General features: G+C 38.5%; 1 protein-coding gene across 7 annotated transcripts in view; it reads left to right on the top strand.

The window, feature by feature from the left end:
* Positions 1–21,283, top strand: part of selp (selectin P) — a 38,255-nt gene extending 16,972 nt beyond the window's left edge. For 3 of the 7 annotated variants that reach the window (XM_083562959.1, XM_083562960.1, XM_083562962.1), the window contains 13 exons: positions 2,677–2,862; positions 8,721–8,906; positions 8,996–9,181; positions 9,435–9,623; positions 10,539–10,724; positions 17,349–17,534; positions 17,624–17,809; positions 18,091–18,279; positions 19,203–19,388; positions 19,698–19,883; positions 20,002–20,211; positions 20,452–20,571; positions 20,700–21,283. In XM_083562959.1, coding sequence (XP_083419085.1) covers positions 2,677–2,862; positions 8,721–8,906; positions 8,996–9,181; positions 9,435–9,623; positions 10,539–10,724; positions 17,349–17,534; positions 17,624–17,809; positions 18,091–18,279; positions 19,203–19,388; positions 19,698–19,883; positions 20,002–20,211; positions 20,452–20,571; positions 20,700–20,764 — 2,261 coding nt within the window. In that variant the 3' untranslated portion in view covers positions 20,765–21,283. The remainder of the gene's footprint in view (positions 1–2,676; positions 2,863–8,720; positions 8,907–8,995; positions 9,182–9,434; positions 9,624–10,538; positions 10,725–17,348; positions 17,535–17,623; positions 17,810–18,090; positions 18,280–19,202; positions 19,389–19,697; positions 19,884–20,001; positions 20,212–20,451; positions 20,572–20,699) is intronic. The other 4 variants (XM_083562961.1, XM_083562963.1, XM_083562964.1 and 1 more) reach the window with 4 other exon arrangements.
* Positions 21,284–21,733: the final 450 nt, after the last annotated feature.

Here is a 21,733-nt window from a genome sequence, read left to right on the forward strand (position 1 = left end):
CAGGGTTAGCCGACCTCCTCATGATGTCTAGCCTTTCTTGAAAAGAGAAGGTCCTGCTCGCCCTGACGGCCCACCACTGGAAAACTCGTATAGCCTTGAGTCCATAATGTAAAACTAGAATTGATGTTGTTGTGTCTGTAACAAATTTAATGTGTTATTTAACTCCATATGTGGTGTTTAACTCATGGGTCAGTATATATTGAATTTACTTTCTGCAATTAGAAAATACCTCTTTCCAAATTTTCTACAAATTCATTTAATTGGTAGAAAAATAATGAATACGATTTTTAAATAAATAAATGGAAGTGTGAGGGGGTGGGACTAACCGATGGCCGTATTGTATAATTTTGATTTAATTCAATTTGCATGTTTGTAAAAAAAAAAAAAAAAGGGGGAGACAGACTTTAGACAATTCAAAATTGTCTTTTTATTCTTCCTGCAATTTACTTTGACTTTTCACTAACACTATTTACTACTATATACATGCACACACACATATGTCCATGCTGTAGAGCTTTCTTTCTCTTTCACAAAGAACAGATTCTGCACTTGGCCTTGCAGATGATGCAGAAAACCACTGCTCCTGCTGTGTCTTATCACAGAAAGCCGCTGAGAAGCTGCTGGACTAGACAATGTGCCTAGCAGAGCAGTGTTGTGCTCGTTACTAAAAAATAGTAACTAGTTACACTTACTCGTTACTTCATTCAAAAAGTAACTTAGTTACTTTGTTGATTACTTACACCAAAATGCATTAGTGTTAAAAGTAACTTTTTAGTTACTTTTTAAAAGAACGTTCTTTAATGTTCCCATTAATGCCCTTTTATGCGTTATGGTCTACACAAACACAAAACTGACTTAAACACAAAGTCATTTTTAAACACTATTTTATTAAAGTCAGACCTGCACAAACTGAATATATCACAAGGATTTCTGAAATAAATAACAAAACAAGCTGAATAATATATTCACAGTCAAAAACTAATGTGGCTTCTGCTGTTGTGTTGAGCTCTTAAACATATTCCTTTCACAGCTGAAGTATGAAAACTATCAACAATGTAGAACAGAACACCGGGTTAGCTTCTAGCTTCTAGCATGGAGTTCCTGGAGGAGCTTCGGCAGATTGGAGTTGCTGTTTATCGCAGTAGATACGACCTTTGAACCAGAAAGACACAGCTTACATTTGACTAAAAAGTTTTTGTCTTTATACTTAACTAAAGTAAAATAATGAGCATATTTCCACTTTGAGAAACTCGTCTTGCTCTCGCCTCGACTCGCCATTACTGCCGCACAGACCTGAATAAACGGAGACACGCCCACAGTGCATCTTCTTCGTGTTTACAGAGGGTAATCCACCAATCCTACAATGCATCTTCTTCCTGTTTACAGTGGTTCATCCACCAATCCTACACTGCGTCTCTGCTGTAAACAGGTTAGACTATAGGCTACACTTCAGCCGAAATTAATTCATTTAAAAAAGTAAAGGGTAACGCACCATACGGTAACGGTAACGAAGTTACTTTATTTTTAAAAGTAACGCGTTACAGTATTAGTTACTGTAAAAAGTTACGCGTTACTACCCAACACTGTAGCAGAGTTTTAAAGGAAGTGCAGACCAGGAAGCATCTTCAACATCTCTCTATGCAGCGTCATTGTTTCAACTTGTTTCCAAGTTGCCACCATTATCTTTTTATTGTCCTTCCTCAATGCTATCTGTCCCAGCAGACTCACACCTATTATCATGAAGTGTTTCGAGAGGTTGTTAGATTTTTATTATGACCAAACAAAACGTAATTCTTGGAGAGGTTTTCCAAGCGATCTACGATGCTCATGGTGCCTTTTCTGAACAGGGAAAAATCACACAGCACATAGAAATGGATAAAATGATCTTGTTTGCTCTAATGCAGGTAACAGACAAGTACTGTGTATATACACATTGGAAGGAAAGCCTGACCTAAAGCTGTTTCCTGTTTGGTTAAGAAGACATACTAGCCGGAGATGTGTGAGCCCAGATAATGATTTCCTGTATACCTTACGTACTAACATCATAAATATTCCATAGACACTGGATAAAGGAATGTGTGTGAACCAGTGTAAGAACCTCTTAACACTAACAGAGATTTATTATGAGGAACATCAAAACCAACCTGCCCACCTGATTGGAAACAGCACAGTTGGTGTATCAACTCTAGCACACTTGACTTGGTCTTCACCCTACTGGACAATAAAGACACCTACTGTAAAAATGCTCTTCATCAACTACCTCCTTGAAAACCATAAAACCTGACCAGTTGCTTTTTTGACATAGATCCATAAATTTCATTGGCAGCCGGTTAACATAATAGTCACCTGTTTAGATTCTTTAGCAAGCATCCAGCTCAACACAAAAGCCAACTGCAAACCTCCAACCAACTGGAATATCTTAGCAAGCAACTATTAACTATAGCAATAATCTAGAAAATACCTAGTGACAGTCTAATAACCACCTGGTGTCCCAAAATCATGATTGAACCATTAGACATTGTTCATGTGGTTTTATTTTGAACAGTGTAACCATTAAACCTTTTAACCAACATATTGAAAAAGGGAATTTTTTCAAAACCTACCAAAACACATACCCTTGACTTGTTAATGTATTGTAATATATGATTAATTATTTTTTTATGTTTTTTATTGCAGCTGTGACCTGTGACCAGCTTGCGACCCCTGGAAATGCTGACATGAACTGTACTGATCCATATGGAAAGTTCTCGTTCCGTTCCTCCTGTAACGTAATCTGTGAAGAAGGATACACACTGAGAGGAGAGAACACGCTCACCTGTCTCAAGAACGCCAGCTGGTCAGCAGAAACACCAACGTGTGAAGGTACAGTTTTTCCAAATGCAATTGAGATAACTACTTATTGGAAAGCGCTCTCTTACACACACATACAGTGGTGTAAAAAAGTGTTGTCCTGATTTCTTATTTGTTTGCATGTTTTCACACTTTAATGTTTCAGATAATCAAACTAATTTAAATATTAGTAAAAGATAACACAAGTGAACACAACATGCAGTTTTTAAATGAAGGTTTTTATTATTGCGGGAAAACAAAATCTCGGTGTGGTTTATCACACCTGAGATCTATTTCTCTAGCCACACCCAGGCACTGATTACTGCCACACCTGTTCGTAATCAAGAAATATCTTAAATAGGACCTGCCTGACAAAGTGAAGTACCGTATTTTTTGAACTATAAGCCGCTACTTTTTTCCTATGTTTTGAACCCCGCGGATTAAACAATGAAGCGGCTAATTTATTAATTTTTCCTGGGTTTTTCCCGGTTTCACAAACTTCAAGCCAAAAAACTGAGCCCCATACCATTAGACTAATAAAATTTCCGAACGGAAACCAAAAAAACGCACTTCACCTGTGTTCTGAGCTGCACAGCATCGGGAGAGAAGCTTTCACCGGGTGATTTTTAAACGCACGACGATGCCAAAAGATAAACTCCCGAGAGAAATAGTTGTGAAGGAAGGAGGAAGACAATGAACAATGACTTTCTTGGTAGGCTACTGTTTACAACAAACCTTTTTACCGTTACAACAAGCCGTTGTAACGCGTTGAGTCTGGGTGAAGGGAGAGCTCGAGTTGTAACTCCAGTTGCAACAAAAATCATATAAGCACAGACAAGTTTCCAAAACTTGTCCTTTTTTATTTTTCTTGGCAACAGAGTTACGGGTTAGTCAAAGAAACTTGAGCATTCACAAAAAAATGAGCATCAGAAAATAATAAGGACATATTCCTCGTCTTGAACACATGCAGTAATACTGGAAAAATGCAGTGGCATGCTGTTCCCAAAATACCGCTATGCTCCTAAAGGAAGCGCAACATATTTTACCCGTTACACCGTGTAACGTGTCTTTCGTTAAAGCCTGTGTAAAGTTCATTAGTGTAGACATATATAGGCTTATAGACAGGTGCGGCTTATTTATGTTAAAAATAAAAATATTTGTAAAATTTAGTGGGTGCGGCTTATATAAGGGTGCGCTTAATAGTCGACGATTAACGATCCTCAAAAGCTAGACATCATGCAGAGATACAATTCAGAAAAAATTCAGAAAGAAATGAGAGAAAGTAATTGAGATCTATCAGTCTGGAAAAGGTTATAAAGCCATTTCTAAGCTTTGGGACTCCAGTGAACCACAGTAAGAGCCATTATTCACAAATGAAAAAACATGGAACAGTGAAGAACCTTCCCAGGAGTGGCCAGCCGACCAAAATTACCCCAAGAGCACAGCGACGACTCACAAAAGACCCCAAAACAACATCCAAAGGACTGCAGGCCTCACTTGCCTCAGTTAAGGTCACTGTTCATGACTCTACCATAAGAAAGATACTGGGCAAAAATGGTCTGCATGGCAGAGTTCTAAGATGAAAACTGCTGCTGAGTGAAAAGAACATAAAGACTCGCTTCAGTTTTGCCAGAAAACATCTTGATGATCCCAAAGACTTTTGGGAAAATACTCTGTGGACTGAAAAGACAAAAGTTTAACTTTTTGTAAGGTGTGTCCCCCATTACGTCCAGCGTGAAAGTAACACCGCATTTCAGAAAAAGAACATCATACCAACAGTAAAATATGGTGGTGGTAGTGTGATGGTCTGGGTCTGTTTTGCTGCTTCAGGACCTGAAAGACTTGCTGTGATAAATGGAACCATGAATTCTGCTGTTTACCCAAAAATCCTGAAAGAGAATGTCCGGCCATCTGTTCGTGGGTTCTGCAGCAGGACAAAGATCCAAAACACACCAGCAAGTCCACCTCGGAATGGCTGACGAAAAACAAAACGAAGTCTTTGGAGTGGCCCAATCAAAGTCCTGACAGTGCAGTTGTTGCTGCTAAGGTTGGAATATATTATTTCAGTTATTAGGTTTAGGGGCAAACACCTTTTCACACAGGGCCATGTAGTTTTGGATTTTGTTTTCCCTCAATAATAAAAACCTTCATTTAAAAACTGCATGTTGTGTTTACTTGTGTTATCTTTTAATAATATTTAAATTAGTTTGATTATCTGAAACATTAAAGTGTGAAAACATGCAAAAAAATAAGAAATGAGGAACATCAACACTTTTTCACACCACTGTACACACACGAACACACACACACACACACACACACACACAAAGTATGATTAATGGACAGTGGACAGTATTCTACAGAATTCAACAGAATTCTACAAATGTTTGGGTATAAAAACAAAACAAAACTGAAATATCACTTGCATAAGTATTCAGACCCTTTGCAACAACACTTGACATTTCTTGATCATTACTGAGATGTTTCTCCACTTTGACTGCAGTCCTCCTGTGGAAAAGGTTATTGATTAGACATGATTTTAAAGACACACACATCTAAATCGAAGGCCTCACAGCTGACAATGTAGACCAGAGCAAAAACCAAGCCATAAGGTCAAAGGAACTGCGTGCAGAGCTCAGAGACAGGATTGTTGCAAAGCTTTTCTCATTTCCTAATTCTGAGGAAAAATGAAAAAATATTTCTGCTGCCCTGAAGATTTCCAAGAACAGTGACCTTCATAATTCTTAAATGGAAGATGTTTGGAACAGCCAGGAGATACTCTCTTTCAAGATCTGATCGCTTGGCCAAACTGAGCAATTGGGGGAGAAGGACCTTGGTAAGAGAGGTAACCAGAGACCCGATGGGCACTCTGACTGAGTTCCGGAGATCCTGTGTGGAGATGGACAGACCCTGTGGGGCTTTATGGAAGAGTGGCTAGATGGAAACCTCTTCTCAGTGCAAAACCCACTGAAGCTCACTTGGATTTTGCAAAATAAAGCACTGTGTGAAATATGATTCTATAATCTATAAGCAAAAAATATAAGCAAGACTGTATATAAGCTGTTTGGCCTCAATCCTAAACATTATGTCTAAAGGAAACCATGGGACTGTGATTTAGATGTGCAAAAGGGAAGTACAATTTGTATGGAATGGAATGAAGTTTGACAATAACAAACCAAAAAAACAGTAACAGTGACAATGACAATTCAAGTGAAAGAAAGTGAAGGGGGGTCTAAATAATTTTTTTAATGCACTGAAGCATCATTGGCACAGTTAAACTGGTATGTTTATCACTGACATTTTTTATCACTGCAACTCCAGCAGGAAGTCAGGGCCCCTCCCTTCTTCTTTTGTAAGACATTTGTGAGAAAGCAGGGACTATGTAATATGTTTCACATTGTTATTAAGTAAAAAAAAAAAGGAACCCACAGATGAACCTAGGCTTTTGCAACTCAAATCGGTTGCAAGAAAAAATTTTTTCTGAAGGTTAAAGGTCAGAGGCAGATCTGCCAGGAGCGTGTTGCAGAAATCCAGTCTTAAGATGGTGATGGACTGAACAATCACCTGTGTGGACAGAAATGGACAAATTGTCCTGATGTAGTAAAGATGAATTTGACATGAGGGTGACAATGTGACAAAAGATTTGATTGGTTAACCCAAGGTTGCATGCAGTGACCGAAGGTGAGATAACAAAGTTGTTGATAGGTTTGTGATGTGGGACAACAATTCCTAATCAGTGAAATCAGTAAGTGATTAGACTAGTGATTAATAATTATTCACAAAATTATGATAGTAGCCTGTCAATCCCAGATAATTCCACCTATCCAACTGCACACTTCTTTCAATTCTCCATGCTTCATCGTCAACATCTTCAAATTGCTGTGTGGACTTGAAGGGCATTGGCTACTTGAGCTCAACACGGGGAACAAACAAGCAATTTGTGTCCCAGTGAAAACTCCAGTGGTGGGCTGTGCATTTGGTACCTGGGCCTTCAGTGGGGACCCGACCTAATTCACCTCTTAATACCACCACAATCACGTATTACGTATAACGCAATATAACAGCACGTGGCATTACAGAGAGAGAGGCATTTCACATATGGAATGTGAAAACCATTTTACTAAAGCAAGAAACCCAGTTAAGACTCCAACACTTTACACTACAACCACAACTGTGCACCTACATCTTCTGGAGCAGTTTAGAATCAATATTTGCCTAATAACATGACAAAAACATTACAACTGTAAATAAAATACAACTTACTCACCAGATATGCAAACTCATAATTTGCACTGCCCCTCAGAGGCTGTAATGCAGTGGTACCAGTATTCACTGGTCTGGAAGTGGTAAACAAACCCTTTCCTGGGCTGAGACAAGCTAGGGTTTAGCCCAGGGTTAGCCGACCTCCTCATGATGTCTAGCCTTTCTTGAAAAGAGAAGGTCCTGCTCGCCCTGACGGCCCACCACTGGAAAACTCGCATAGCCTTGAGTCCATAATGTAAAACTAGAATTGATGTTGTTGTGTCTGTAACAAATTTAATGTGTTATTTAACTCCATATGTGGTGTTTAACTCATGGGTCAGTATATATTGAATTTACTTTCTGCAATTAGAAAATACCTCTTTCCAAATTTTCTACCAATTCATTTAATTGGTAGAAAAATAATGAATAAGATTTTTAAATAAATAAATGGAAGTGTGAGGGGGTGGGACTAACCGATGGCCGTATTGTATGATTTTGATTTAATTCAATTTGCATGTTTGTAAAAAAAAAACAAAAAAAACAGGGAGACAGACTTTAGACAATTCAAAATTGTCTTTTTATTCTTCCTGCAATTTACTTTGACTTTTCACTAACACTATTTACTACTATATACATGCACACACACATATGTCCATGCTGTAGAGCTTTCTTTCTCTTTCACAAAGAACAGATTCTGCACTTGGCCTTGCAGATGATGCAGAAAACCACTGCTCCTGCTGTGTCTTATCACAGAAAGCCGCTGAGAAGCTGCTGGACTAGACAATGTGCCTAGCAGAGCAGTGTTGTGCTCGTTACTAAAAAATAGTAACTAGTTACACTTACTCGTTACTTCATTCAAAAAGTAACTTAGTTACTTTGTTGATTACTTACACCAAAATGCATTAGTGTTAAAAGTAACTTTTTAGTTACTTTTTAAAAGAACGTTCTTTAATGTTCCCATTAATGCCCTTTTATGCGTTATGGTCTATACAAACACAAAACTGACTTAAACACAAAGTCATTTTTAAACACTATTTTATTAAAGTCAGACCTGCACAAACTGAATATATCACAAGGATTTCTGAAATAAATAACAAAACAAGCTGAATAATATATTCACAGTCAAAAACTAATGTGGCTTCTGCTGTTGTGTTGAGCTCTTAAACATATTCCTTTCACAGCTGAAGTATGAAAACTATCAACAATGTAGAACAGAACACCGGGTTAGCTTCTAGCTTCTAGCATGGAGTTCCTGGAGGAGCTTCGGCAGATTGGAGTTGCTGTTTATCGCAGTAGATACGACCTTTGAACCAGAAAGACACAGCTTACATTTGACTAAAAAGTTTTTGTCTTTATACTTAACTAAAGTAAAATAATGAGCATATTTCCACTTTGAGAAACTCGTCTTGCTCTCGCCTCGACTCGCCATTACTGCCGCACAGACCTGAATAAACGGAGACACGCCCACAGTGCGTCTTCTTCGTGTTTACAGAGGGTAATCCACCAATCCTACAATGCATCTTCTTATTGCACAATGCACCAACATATTGAAAAAGGGAATTTTTTCAAAACCTACCAAAACACATACCCTTGACTTGTTAATGTATTGTAATATATGATTAATTATTTTTTTATGTTTTTTATTGCAGCTGTGACCTGTGACCAGCTTGCGACCCCTGGAAATGCTCACATAAACTGTACTGATCCATATGGAAAGTTCTCGTTCCGTTCCTCCTGTAACGTAATCTGTGAAGAAGGATACACACTGAGAGGAGAGAACACGCTCACCTGTCTCAAGAACGCCAGCTGGTCAGCAGAAACACCAACGTGTGAAGGTACAGTGTGAGTGTAGACCATCATCACAGTTTCCTCTATAATGTACCGACAGAATTATAGATCATTTCTTGTACTTTTATGTGTAAAGTTGTGAAGTGCAGGGATCTCAACTCTGCTCCGTATGGCTCCATGCATTGTACGGACCCCTTGGAAAAATATGCTTATGGCTCCATTTGTCGTTTTGAGTGTGACGTCGGGTTTCTGTTGACGGGTTCAAACCAGACCCTCTGTAACTCACAGGGGAAGTGGACCCACAGTCTTCCAGTGTGTCAAGGTAAACTAACATTGTATTGACTCTCTGAAGTATCATCAATTACTATGCTATTAGATCTTTAATAACGATGAACAAAGAAATCGTGTTTCCTATAAGGCACGTCTTCAAATTATAACTTTTCAGCCTCATTATGCAGAAAACAGCAGCCTTTCTTCAGTGCCTTGTCTTAATACTGTACATTGTGTGTATGTGTGTGTGTGTGTGTGTGTGTGTGTGTGTGTGTGTGTGTGTGTGTGTGTGTGTGTATCCACAGCGGTACAGTGTGGTCCTCTCTCTATTCACTCCACTGAGGTGAGAAGGAACTGCACTCATCCCCTCTCCACCAACAGCTACAACTCCACCTGTGTGTTTTACTGTGACGAAGGTTTTAAGCTCATAGGTTCCAATAAAACTCAGTGTGACCACAGAGGACAGTGGACACCCAAAAACCCCACTTGCAAAGGTACAGAGTTTTTAGCATTGATGCAGCATTTCAATGATCTTTAAGCACAATCAGTCAGATTTCCCCAAAATTCAATTTTACAGTAAAATATGTTTAATCAACCTTACTTACAGGAATCAAGAGTGGCACTTAGCAAACACACCAGGATTTTAGAGTACAGTTTTTCCTAATGCAATCGAAAAGAACTACTTATTGGGAAGCTCTCACACACACACACACACACACACACACACACACACACACACACACACACACACACACACAAACACACAAACACACACACACACACACACAGTAAGATCACACTGGACAGTCGACACATAACACCCCAATAACTAAATCATATTTATAGTCGCTGGTAAAAGTAACATTTACAAGCTTGAATTATAATGTAGCTTCATTAGTGTCACTGGCATGTTTATCACAGAGAAGTGTTATCACTGGAACTCCAGCAGGAAGTCAAAGGAAGCCTTCTGCTTTTGTGAAACATCTGTATGAATGCAGGAACTCAGAAATTGCGCATTGCTGTTAGATAAATGGGCTTTTGCAACTTAAAAATAGGCTTTTGCAACTTAAATCGGTTGCAAGAACTCAGACCATGACTGATGATCATCTGCTAATTGTAAATATAATATATAAAAACTATCAAGCATGGACAATGTACTAGCATTACATTACGAGTGTCCATGATCGTGCTTTAAGTGTTGACATGTTTCACACTTTTAAAATTGTCGATGTGATTTTATTTTAGATCGATTTAACCATTAAACATTTTAAACAACATATGTTCATTATTGTGTACATTTTCAAAATGCTTGTTTTTCCAAACCTAACAAAAACACGTGATTTTTAAAAGTATTTGATTTTTGTAATCCTGATCACATTTAGACTGTTAACTCAAACTTTATAAAACAGCTGTGACCTGTGACCAGCTTGTGACCCCTGGAAATGCTGACATGAACTGTACTGATCCATATGGAAAGTTCTCGTTCCGTTCCTCCTGTAACGTAATCTGTGAAGAAGGATACACACTGAGAGGAGAGAACACGCTCACCTGTCTCAAGAACGCCAGCTGGTCAGCAGAAACACCAACGTGTGAAGGTACAGTTTTTCCAAATGCAATTGAGATAACTACTTATTGGAAAGCGCTCTCTTACACACACATACAGTGGTGTAAAAAAGTGTTGTCCTGATTTCTTATTTGTTTGCATGTTTTCACACTTTAATGTTTCAGATAATCAAACTAATTTAAATATTAGTAAAAGATAACACAAGTGAACACAACATGCAGTTTTTAAATGAAGGTTTTTATTATTGCGGGAAAACAAAATCTCGGTGTGGTTTATCACACCTGAGATCTATTTCTCTAGCCACACCCAGGCACTGATTACTGCCACACCTGTTCGTAATCAAGAAATATCTTAAATAGGACCTGCCTGACAAAGTGAAGTACCGTATTTTTTGAACTATAAGCCGCTACTTTTTTCCTATGTTTTGAACCCCGCGGATTAAACAATGAAGCGGCTAATTTATTAATTTTTCCTGGGTTTTTCCCGGTTTCACAAACTTCAAGCCAAAAAACTGAGCCCCATACCATTAGACCAATAAAATTTCCGAACGGAAACCAAAAAAACGCACTTCACCTGTGTTCTGAGCTGCACAGCATCGGGAGAGAAGCTTTCACCGGGTGATTTTTAAACGCACGACGATGCCAAAAGATAAACTCCCGAGAGAAATAGTTGTGAAGGAAGGAGGAAGACAATGAACAATGACTTTCTTGGTAGGCTACTGTTTACAACAAACCTTTTTACCGTTACAACAAGCCGTTGTAACGCGTTGAGTCTGGGTGAAGGGAGAGCTCGAGTTGTAACTCCAGTTGCAACAAAAATCATATAAGCACAGACAAGTTTCCAAAACTCGTCCTTTTTTATTTTTCTTGGCAACAGAGTTACGGGTTAGTCAAAGAAACTTGAGCATTCACAAAAAAATGAGCATCAGAAAATAATAAGGACATATTCCTCGTCTTGAACACATGCAGTAATACTGGAAAAATGCAGTGGCATGCTGTTCCCAAAATACCGCTATGCTCCTAAAGGAAGCGCAACATATTTTACCCGTTACACCGTGTAACGTGTCTTTCGTTAAAGCCTGTGTAAAGTTCATTAGTGTAGACATATATAGGCTTATAGACAGGTGCGGCTTATTTATGTTAAAAATAAAAATATTTGTAAAATTTAGTGGGTGCGGCTTATATAAGGGTGCGCTTAATAGTCGACGATTAACGATCCTCAAAAGCTAGACATCATGCAGAGATACAATTCAGAAAAAATTCAGAAAGAAATGAGAGAAAGTAATTGAGATCTATCAGTCTGGAAAAGGTTATAAAGCCATTTCTAAGCTTTGGGACTCCAGTGAACCACAGTAAGAGCCATTATTCACAAATGAAAAAACATGGAACAGTGAAGAACCTTCCCAGGAGTGGCCAGCCGACCAAAATTACCCCAAGAGCACAGCGACGACTCACAAAAGACCCCAAAACAACATCCAAAGGACTGCAGGCCTCACTTGCCTCAGTTAAGGTCACTGTTCATGACTCTACCATAAGAAAGATACTGGGCAAAAATGGTCTGCATGGCAGAGTTCTAAGATGAAAACTGCTGCTGAGTGAAAAGAACATAAAGACTCGCTTCAGTTTTGCCAGAAAACATCTTGATGATCCCAAAGACTTTTGGGAAAATACTCTGTGGACTGAAAAGACAAAAGTTTAACTTTTTGTAAGGTGTGTCCCCCATTACGTCCAGCGTGAAAGTAACACCGCATTTCAGAAAAAGAACATCATACCAACAGTAAAATATGGTGGTGGTAGTGTGATGGTCTGGGTCTGTTTTGCTGCTTCAGGACCTGAAAGACTTGCTGTGATAAATGGAACCATGAATTCTGCTGTTTACCCAAAAATCCTGAAAGAGAATGTCCGGCCATCTGTTCGTGGGTTCTGCAGCAGGACAAAGATCCAAAACACACCAGCAAGTCCACCTCGGAATGGCTGACGAAAAACAAAACGAAGTCTTTGGAGTGGCCCAATCAAAGTCCTGACAGTGCAGTTGTTGCTGCTAAGGTTGGAATATATTATTTCAGTTATTAGGTTTAGGGGCAAACACCTTTTCACACAGGGCCATGTAGTTTTGGATTTTGTTTTCCCTCAATAATAAAAACCTTCATTTAAAAACTGCATGTTGTGTTTACTTGTGTTATCTTTTAATAATATTTAAATTAGTTTGATTATCTGAAACATTAAAGTGTGAAAACATGCAAAAAAATAAGAAATGAGGAACATCAACACTTTTTCACACCACTGTACACACACGAACACACACACACACACACACACACACACACACACACACACACACACACACACACACACACACACAAAGTATGATTAATGGACAGTGGACAGTATTCTACAGAATTCAACAGAATTCTACAAATGTTTGGGTATAAAAACAAAACAAAACTGAAATATCACTTGCATAAGTATTCAGACCCTTTGCAACAACACTTGACATTTCTTGATCATTACTGAGATGTTTCTCCACTTTGACTGCAGTCCTCCTGTGGAAAAGGTTATTGATTAGACAGGATTTTAAAGACACACACATCTAAATCGAAGGCCTCACAGCTGACAATGTAGACCAGAGCAAAAACCAAGCCATAAGGTCAAAGGAACTGCGTGCAGAGCTCAGAGACAGGATTGTTGCAAAGCTTTTCTCATTTCCTAATTCTGAGGAAAAATGAAAAAATATTTCTGCTGCCCTGAAGATTTCCAAGAACAGTGACCTTCATAATTCTTAAATGGAAGATGTTTGGAACAGCCAGGAGATACTCTCTTTCAAGATCTGATCGCTTGGCCAAACTGAGCAATTGGGGGAGAAGGACCTTGGTAAGAGAGGTAACCAGAGACCCGATGGGCACTCTGACTGAGTTCCGGAGATCCTGTGTGGAGATGGACAGACCCTGTGGGGCTTTATGGAAGAGTGGCTAGATGGAAACCTCTTCTCAGTGCAAAACCCACTGAAGCTCACTTGGATTTTGCAAAATAAAGCACTGTGTGAAATATGATTCTATAATCTATAAGCAAAAAATATAAGCAAGACTGTATATAAGCTGTTTGGCCTCAATCCTAAACATTATGTCTAAAGGAAACCATGGGACTGTGATTTAGATGTGCAAAAGGGAAGTACAATTTGTATGGAATGGAATGAAGTTTGACAATAACAAACCAAAAAAACAGTAACAGTGACAATGACAATTCAAGTGAAAGAAAGTGAAGGGGGGTCTAAATAATTTTTTTAATGCACTGAAGCATCATTGGCACAGTTAAACTGGTATGTTTATCACTGACATTTTTTATCACTGCAACTCCAGCAGGAAGTCAGGGCCCCTCCCTTCTTCTTTTGTAAGACATTTGTGAGAAAGCAGGGACTATGTAATATGTTTCACATTGTTATTAAGTAAAAAAAAAAAGGAACCCACAGATGAACCTAGGCTTTTGCAACTCAAATCGGTTGCAAGAAAAAATTTTTTCTGAAGGTTAAAGGTCAGAGGCAGATCTGCCAGGAGCGTGTTGCAGAAATCCAGTCTTAAGATGGTGATGGACTGAACAATCACCTGTGTGGACAGAAATGGACAAATTGTCCTGATGTAGTAAAGATGAATTTGACATGAGGGTGACAATGTGACAAAAGATTTGATTGGTTAACCCAAGGTTGCATGCAGTGACCGAAGGTGAGATAACAAAGTTGTTGATAGGTTTGTGATGTGGGACAACAATTCCTAATCAGTGAAATCAGTAAGTGATTAGACTAGTGATTAATAATTATTCACAAAATTATGATAGTAGCCTGTCAATCCCAGATAATTCCACCTATCCAACTGCACACTTCTTTCAATTCTCCATGCTTCATCGTCAACATCTTCAAATTGCTGTGTGGACTTGAAGGGCATTGGCTACTTGAGCTCAACACGGGGAACAAACAAGCAATTTGTGTCCCAGTGAAAACTCCAGTGGTGGGCTGTGCATTTGGTACCTGGGCCTTCAGTGGGGACCCGACCTAATTCACCTCTTAATACCACCACAATCACGTATTACGTATAACGCAATATAACAGCACGTGGCATTACAGAGAGAGAGGCATTTCACATATGGAATGTGAAAACCATTTTACTAAAGCAAGAAACCCAGTTAAGACTCTAACACTTTACACTACAACCACAACTGTGCACCTACATCTTCTGGAGCAGTTTAGAATCAATATTTGCCTAATAACATGACAAAAACATTACAACTGTAAATAAAATACAACTTACTCACCAGATATGCAAACTCATAATTTGCACTGCCCCTCAGAGGCTGTAATGCAGTGGTACCAGTATTCACTGGTCTGGAAGTGGTAAACAAACCCTTTCCTGGGCTGAGACAAGCTAGGGTTTAGCCCAGGGTTAGCCGACCTCCTCATGATGTCTAGCCTTTCTTGAAAAGAGAAGGTCCTGCTCGCCCTGACGGCCCACCACTGGAAAACTCGCATAGCCTTGAGTCCATAATGTAAAACTAGAATTGATGTTGTTGTGTCTGTAACAAATTTAATGTGTTATTTAACTCCATATGTGGTGTTTAACTCATGGGTCAGTATATATTGAATTTACTTTCTGCAATTAGAAAATACCTCTTTCCAAATTTTCTACCAATTCATTTAATTGGTAGAAAAATAATGAATAAGATTTTTAAATAAATAAATGGAAGTGTGAGGGGGTGGGACTAACCGATGGCCGTATTGTATGATTTTGATTTAATTCAATTTGCATGTTTGTAAAAAAAAAACAAAAAAAACAGGGAGACAGACTTTAGACAATTCAAAATTGTCTTTTTATTCTTCCTGCAATTTACTTTGACTTTTCACTAACACTATTTACTACTATATACATGCACACACACATATGTCCATGCTGTAGAGCTTTCTTTCTCTTTCACAAAGAACAGATTCTGCACTTGGCCTTGCAGATGATGCAGAAAACCACTGCTCCTGCTGTGTCTTATCACAGAAAGCCGCTGAGAAGCTGCTGGACTAGACAATGTGCCTAGCAGAGCAGTGTTGTGCTCGTTACTAAAAAATAGTAACTAGTTACACTTACTCGTTACTTCATTCAAAAAGTAACTTAGTTACTTTGTTGATTACTTACACCAAAATGCATTAGTGTTAAAAGTAACTTTTTAGTTACTTTTTAAAAGAACGTTCTTTAATGTTCCCATTAATGCCCTTTTATGCGTTATGGTCTATACAAACACAAAACTGACTTAAACACAAAGTCATTTTTAAACACTATTTTATTAAAGTCAGACCTGCACAAACTGAATATATCACAAGGATTTCTGAAATAAATAACAAAACAAGCTGAATAATATATTCACAGTCAAAAACTAATGTGGCTTCTGCTGTTGTGTTGAGCTCTTAAACATATTCCTTTCACAGCTGAAGTATGAAAACTATCAACAATGTAGAACAGAACACCGGGTTAGCTTCTAGCTTCTAGCATGGGGTTCCTGGAGGAGCTTCGGCAGATTGGAGTTGCTGTTTATCGCAGTAGATACGACCTTTGAACCAGAAAGACACAGCTTACATTTGACTAAAAAGTTTTTGTCTTTATACTTAACTAAAGTAAAATAATGAGCATATTTCCACTTTGAGAAACTCGTCTTGCTCTCGCCTCGACTCGCCATTACTGCCGCACAGACCTGAATAAACGGAGACACGCCCACAGTGCGTCTTCTTCGTGTTTACAGAGGGTAATCCACCACTCCTACAATGCATCTTCTTCCTGTTTACACTTTTTCTGAACAGGGAAGAATCACACAGCACACAGAAATGGAGAAAATGATCTTGTTTGCTCTAATGCAGGTAACAGACAAGTACTGTGTATAAACACATTGGAAGGAAAGCCTGACCTAAAGCTGTTTCCTGTTTGGTTAAGAAGACATACTAGCCGGAGATGTGTGAGCCCAGATAATGATTTCCTGTATACCTTACGTACTAACATCATAAATATTCCATAGACACTGGATAAAGGAATGTGTGTGAACCAGTGTAAGAACCTCTTAACACTAACAGAGATTTATTATGAGGAACATCAAAACCAACCTGCCCACCTGATTGGAAACAGCACAGTTGGTGTATCAACTCTAGCACACTTGACTTGGTCTTCACCCTACTGGACAATAAAGACACCTACTGTAAAAATGCTCTTCATCAACTACCTCCTTGAAAACCATAAAACCTGACCGGTTGCCTTTTTGACATAGATCCATAAATTTCATTGGCAGCCGGTTAACATAATAGTCACCTGTTTAGATTCTTTAGCAAGCATCCAGCTCAACACAAAAGCCAACTGCAAACCTCCAACCAACTGGAATATCTTAGCAAGCAACTATTAACTATAGCAATAATCTGGAAAATACCTAGTGACAGTCTAATAACCACCTGGTGTCCCAAAATCATGATTGAACCATTAGACATTGTTCATGTGGTTTTATTTTGAACAGTGTAACCATTAAACCTTTTAAACAACATATTGAAAAAGGGAATTTTTTCAAAACCTACCAAAACACATACCCTTGACTTGTTAATGTATTGTAATATATGATTAATTATTTTTTTATGTTTTTTATTGCAGCTGTGACCTGTGACCAGCTTGCGACCCCTGGAAATGCTCACATAAACTGTACTGATCCATATGGAAAGTTCTCGTTCCGTTCCTCCTGTAACGTAATCTGTGAAGAAGGATACACACTGAGAGGAGAGAACACGCTCACCTGTCTCAAGAACGCCAGCTGGTCAGCAGAAACACCAACGTGTGAAGGTACAGTGTGAGTGTAGACCATCATCACAGTTTCCTCTATAATGTACCGACAGAATTATAGATCATTTCTTGTACTTTTATGTGTAAAGTTGTGAAGTGCAGGGATCTCAACTCTGCTCCGTATGGCTCCATGCATTGTACGGACCCCTTGGAAAAATATGCTTATGGCTCCATTTGTCGTTTTGAGTGTGACGTCGGGTTTCTGTTGACGGGTTCAAACCAGACCCTCTGTAACTCACAGGGGAAGTGGACCCACAGTCTTCCAGTGTGTCAAGGTAAACTAACATTGTATTGACTCTCTGAAGTATCCTCAATTACTATGCTATTAGATCTTTAATAACGATGAACAAAGAAATCGTGTTTCCTATAAGGCACGTCTTCAAATTATAACTTTTCAGCCTCATTATGCAGAAAACAGCAGCCTTTCTTCAGTGCCTTGTCTTAATACTGTACATTGTGTGTATGTGTGTGTGTGTGTGTGTGTGTGTGTGTGTGTGTGTGTGTGTGTGTGTGTGTGTGTGTGTGTGTGTGTGTGTGTGTGTGTGTGTATCCACAGCGGTACAGTGTGGTCCTCTCTCTATTCACTCCACTGAGGTGAGAAGGAACTGCACTCATCCCCTCTCCACCAACAGCTACAACTCCACCTGTGTGTTTTACTGTGACGAAGGTTTTAAGCTCATAGGTTCCAATAAAACTCAGTGTGACCACAGAGGACAGTGGACACCCAAAAACCCCACTTGCAAAGGTACAGAGTTTTTAGCATTGATGCAGCATTTCAATGATCTTTAAGCACAATCAGTCAGATTTCCCCAAAATTCAATTTTACAGTAAAATATGTTTAATCAACCTTACTTACAGGAATCAAGAGTGGCACTTAGCAAACACACCAGGATTTTAGAGTACAGTTTTTCCTAATGCAATCGAAAAGAACTACTTATTGGGAAGCTCTCACACACACACACACACACACACACACACACACACACACACACACACACACACACACACACACACACAAACACACAAACACACACACACACACACACAGTAAGATCACACTGGACAGTCGACACATAACACCCCAATAACTAAATCATATTTATAGTCGCTGGTAAAAGTAACATTTACAAGCTTGAATTATAATGTAGCTTCATTAGTGTCACTGGCATGTTTATCACAGAGAAGTGTTATCACTGGAACTCCAGCAGGAAGTCAAAGGAAGCCTTCTGCTTTTGTGAAACATCTGTATGAATGCAGGAACTCAGAAATTGCGCATTGCTGTTAGATAAATGGGCTTTTGCAACTTAAAAATAGGCTTTTGCAACTTAAATCGGTTGCAAGAACTCAGACCATGACTGATGATCATCTGCTAATTGTAAATATAATATATAAAAACTATCAAGCATGGACAATGTACTAGCATTACATTACGAGTGTCCATGATCGTGCTTTAAGTGTTGACATGTTTCACACTTTTAAAATTGTCGATGTGATTTTATTTTAGATCGATTTAACCATTAAACATTTTAAACAACATATGTTCATTATTGTGTACATTTTCAAAATGCTTGTTTTTCCAAACCTAACAAAAACACGTGATTTTTAAAAGTATTTGATTTTTGTAATCCTGATCACATTTAGACTGTTAACTCAAACTTTATAAAACAGCTGTGACCTGTGACCAGCTTGTGACCCCTGGAAATGCTCCCATGAAGTGTTCCGATCCACATGGAAAGTTCTCATTCCGTTCCTCCTGCAATGTAACCTGTGAAGAAGGATACACACTAAGAGGAGAGAACACGCTCACCTGCCTTAAGACCGGCAGCTGGTCAGCAGAAACACCAACGTGTGAAGGTACAGTGTGAGTGTGTTTAGGTCATGTTTGCAGTTTTATTTTCTTGCTATAAAGCATGTTAGTCTAGCTCTCTCTTATGACCAAGCCACAGATGGCAGTAGTAAGGACAACTACATGGAGAACCATCTAAAAAAACATACACACACCACAGTTCTTCCAAATGTTAATATTATTTTATGGTTTAAACTATTATTTTTCTTAACTAGACATTTGAAACTACACTCTGTTAGCTATACCATTCGCATCATACAGTATAGACCCCACACCAATGCATGCTCACTTTCTTTACACTGCTCCTTCTTTGGCAGCTCGACAGTGCCCTCTACTGTCTAGTCCGGGGAATGGCTGGATGAACTGCTCTTACCCACATTTCCTCTTCAGTTATGGCTCACACTGTAGATTTAAATGTGAGATTGGGCACGTGCTCAGAGGGGAGTCGAATCTGAGTTGCACAGCAGCTGGAACCTGGAGTCAGACGGTACCTTCTTGTGAAGGTAAATGTTTGTCATTCAAAATAAAGAAATAAACAAAATACAAAAGGAACATTATCACGTCTAATGCTCTTTTTTTTTTTTTTTTTTTTTTTCCCTTTATGCTTGTGTATTTATTCAGTTGTTCAGTGTGAATCCCTCTTGCTGGCACCATTACAGCAATCAGATTCCACTCCTGTCCCCTTGATGAACTGCTCACATCCAAGAGGGAACTTCAGCTTCGGTTCGCAGTGTGTGTTCAGCTGTCCTGAAGGCTACAGGCTGAATAGTACCAAGGACCTTATCTGTTCTGCTTCTGGACTTTGGACTGATCTGCTCCCTACCTGTATCAGTAAGCCTTTCGACAAAAGAACGCATTTTTCTTTGATTTGATCACTGAGCTTTACTATGGCAAATACTATAAACATTGAAAGTGTAAAACATGAATGTGGATGATTTCAATAATCTCTATATATTCTCTAAATATCAAACAGAAAACATTCAATGAGTTGGAAATCAAAAATCCAATAATTTTATGTGTGTGTGTGTGTGTGTGTGTGTGTGTGTGTGTGTGTGTGTGTGTGTGTTTTAGTAAAGGACATGCCATTAGGTAATGCTTTACTCGTGTATAGCGCAATAGGTGCAGCAGCATCACTTGGCCTGCTGCTAATAGGGGGATTTGTCATGCTGTTGGTGTGGAAGTATAGTCAGGGTAAGAGATGTGCTTTTCATATGCACCACTCTATACATCTCCGAAAGGTGCACAGATAGTTCTTACTTCACTTTTTCATGTCAGGAACTCGTACTTCTCTCAACCCGTTGTGTTTTTCTCTGTTTCAGGTAAGCTTGCTCAAGATTACCCTCTCTGGAATGGAACTCTAAATCCAGTTTTCGAAGAAAATTAACAATGTTGTTGAGGAAATATCTTTCCCAAGTACTTTCCTCATCCTGTGGATCTGAAATATGAATAAAGGCGTCGTCTTTTGGATCGGAGGTGCTGGTTTTCTATTTTCAAGAAATTGTGTCTTTTGAATTTCTATAAATGGTAACATGATGATACTGAATTAGATTTGATATTTTCATTAATGACTAGTGTGCAGCGACATATGCATAATTATAAGGCAAGATATTGTCTTTTAGTCAATGAAAAAAAAAAACCCTGATTATGTTTTTGTTCTTCCTCCTATGCGCTTGGCATCTCGAGTTTTTGGCTACGCTGCTGTGTATATGTGGAATCTACTGTACTTCTCGAAATTTGCAACAGTGACTCTTTTTTTACTTTCAGATCTTGTTTGATATTGTGTACGTACGGCTTATTGGTTGTATAGTTGATGTTAATTATTTTGTGTTTTTATTTTGTATGTAATGTGTCTTTAAGTGTCGTGTAAAGCGTCCCTAAATAAAATGTATTATTATTATTATTATTATTATTATTATTATTATTATTATTATTATTATGAAATGACTGCTTTTCTCTGCATGTAGTTTTCAGTATTGGGAAATGACGACTTTTTTTGCTAGCAATTTATTTATGGGTAATAATTGATATGAAAAGTTGCACAAATTTCCAGATTGTAGTACTCAACTGTTAAGGAGAAGCAGGTAATGTTTTAGTTTAGACCAAGACCAGAGTGTGTCAAGATCAAGAGCAGACTTCAGTACTCCTGAAATAGATCTGAAAACATCCACATAACCCTTAACCATAGTGAAATAATAATATAAAAAATCCTTGCAGATGTGAATTGTACGTGTAGGAATTTTCCTTTGTTTTTTATAAGCAAACAAATACAAACAACAAGGAGCTGAAATTGACCTCTTTATCCAAAGCTTATTTTCCATGTTTCATCATCCACCTAACCTTCTGTATTTAATAT

Source organism: Silurus aristotelis, assembly GCF_946808225.1.
Source record: "Silurus aristotelis genome assembly, chromosome: 15".
NCBI lineage: Eukaryota > Metazoa > Chordata > Actinopteri > Siluriformes > Siluridae > Silurus > Silurus aristotelis.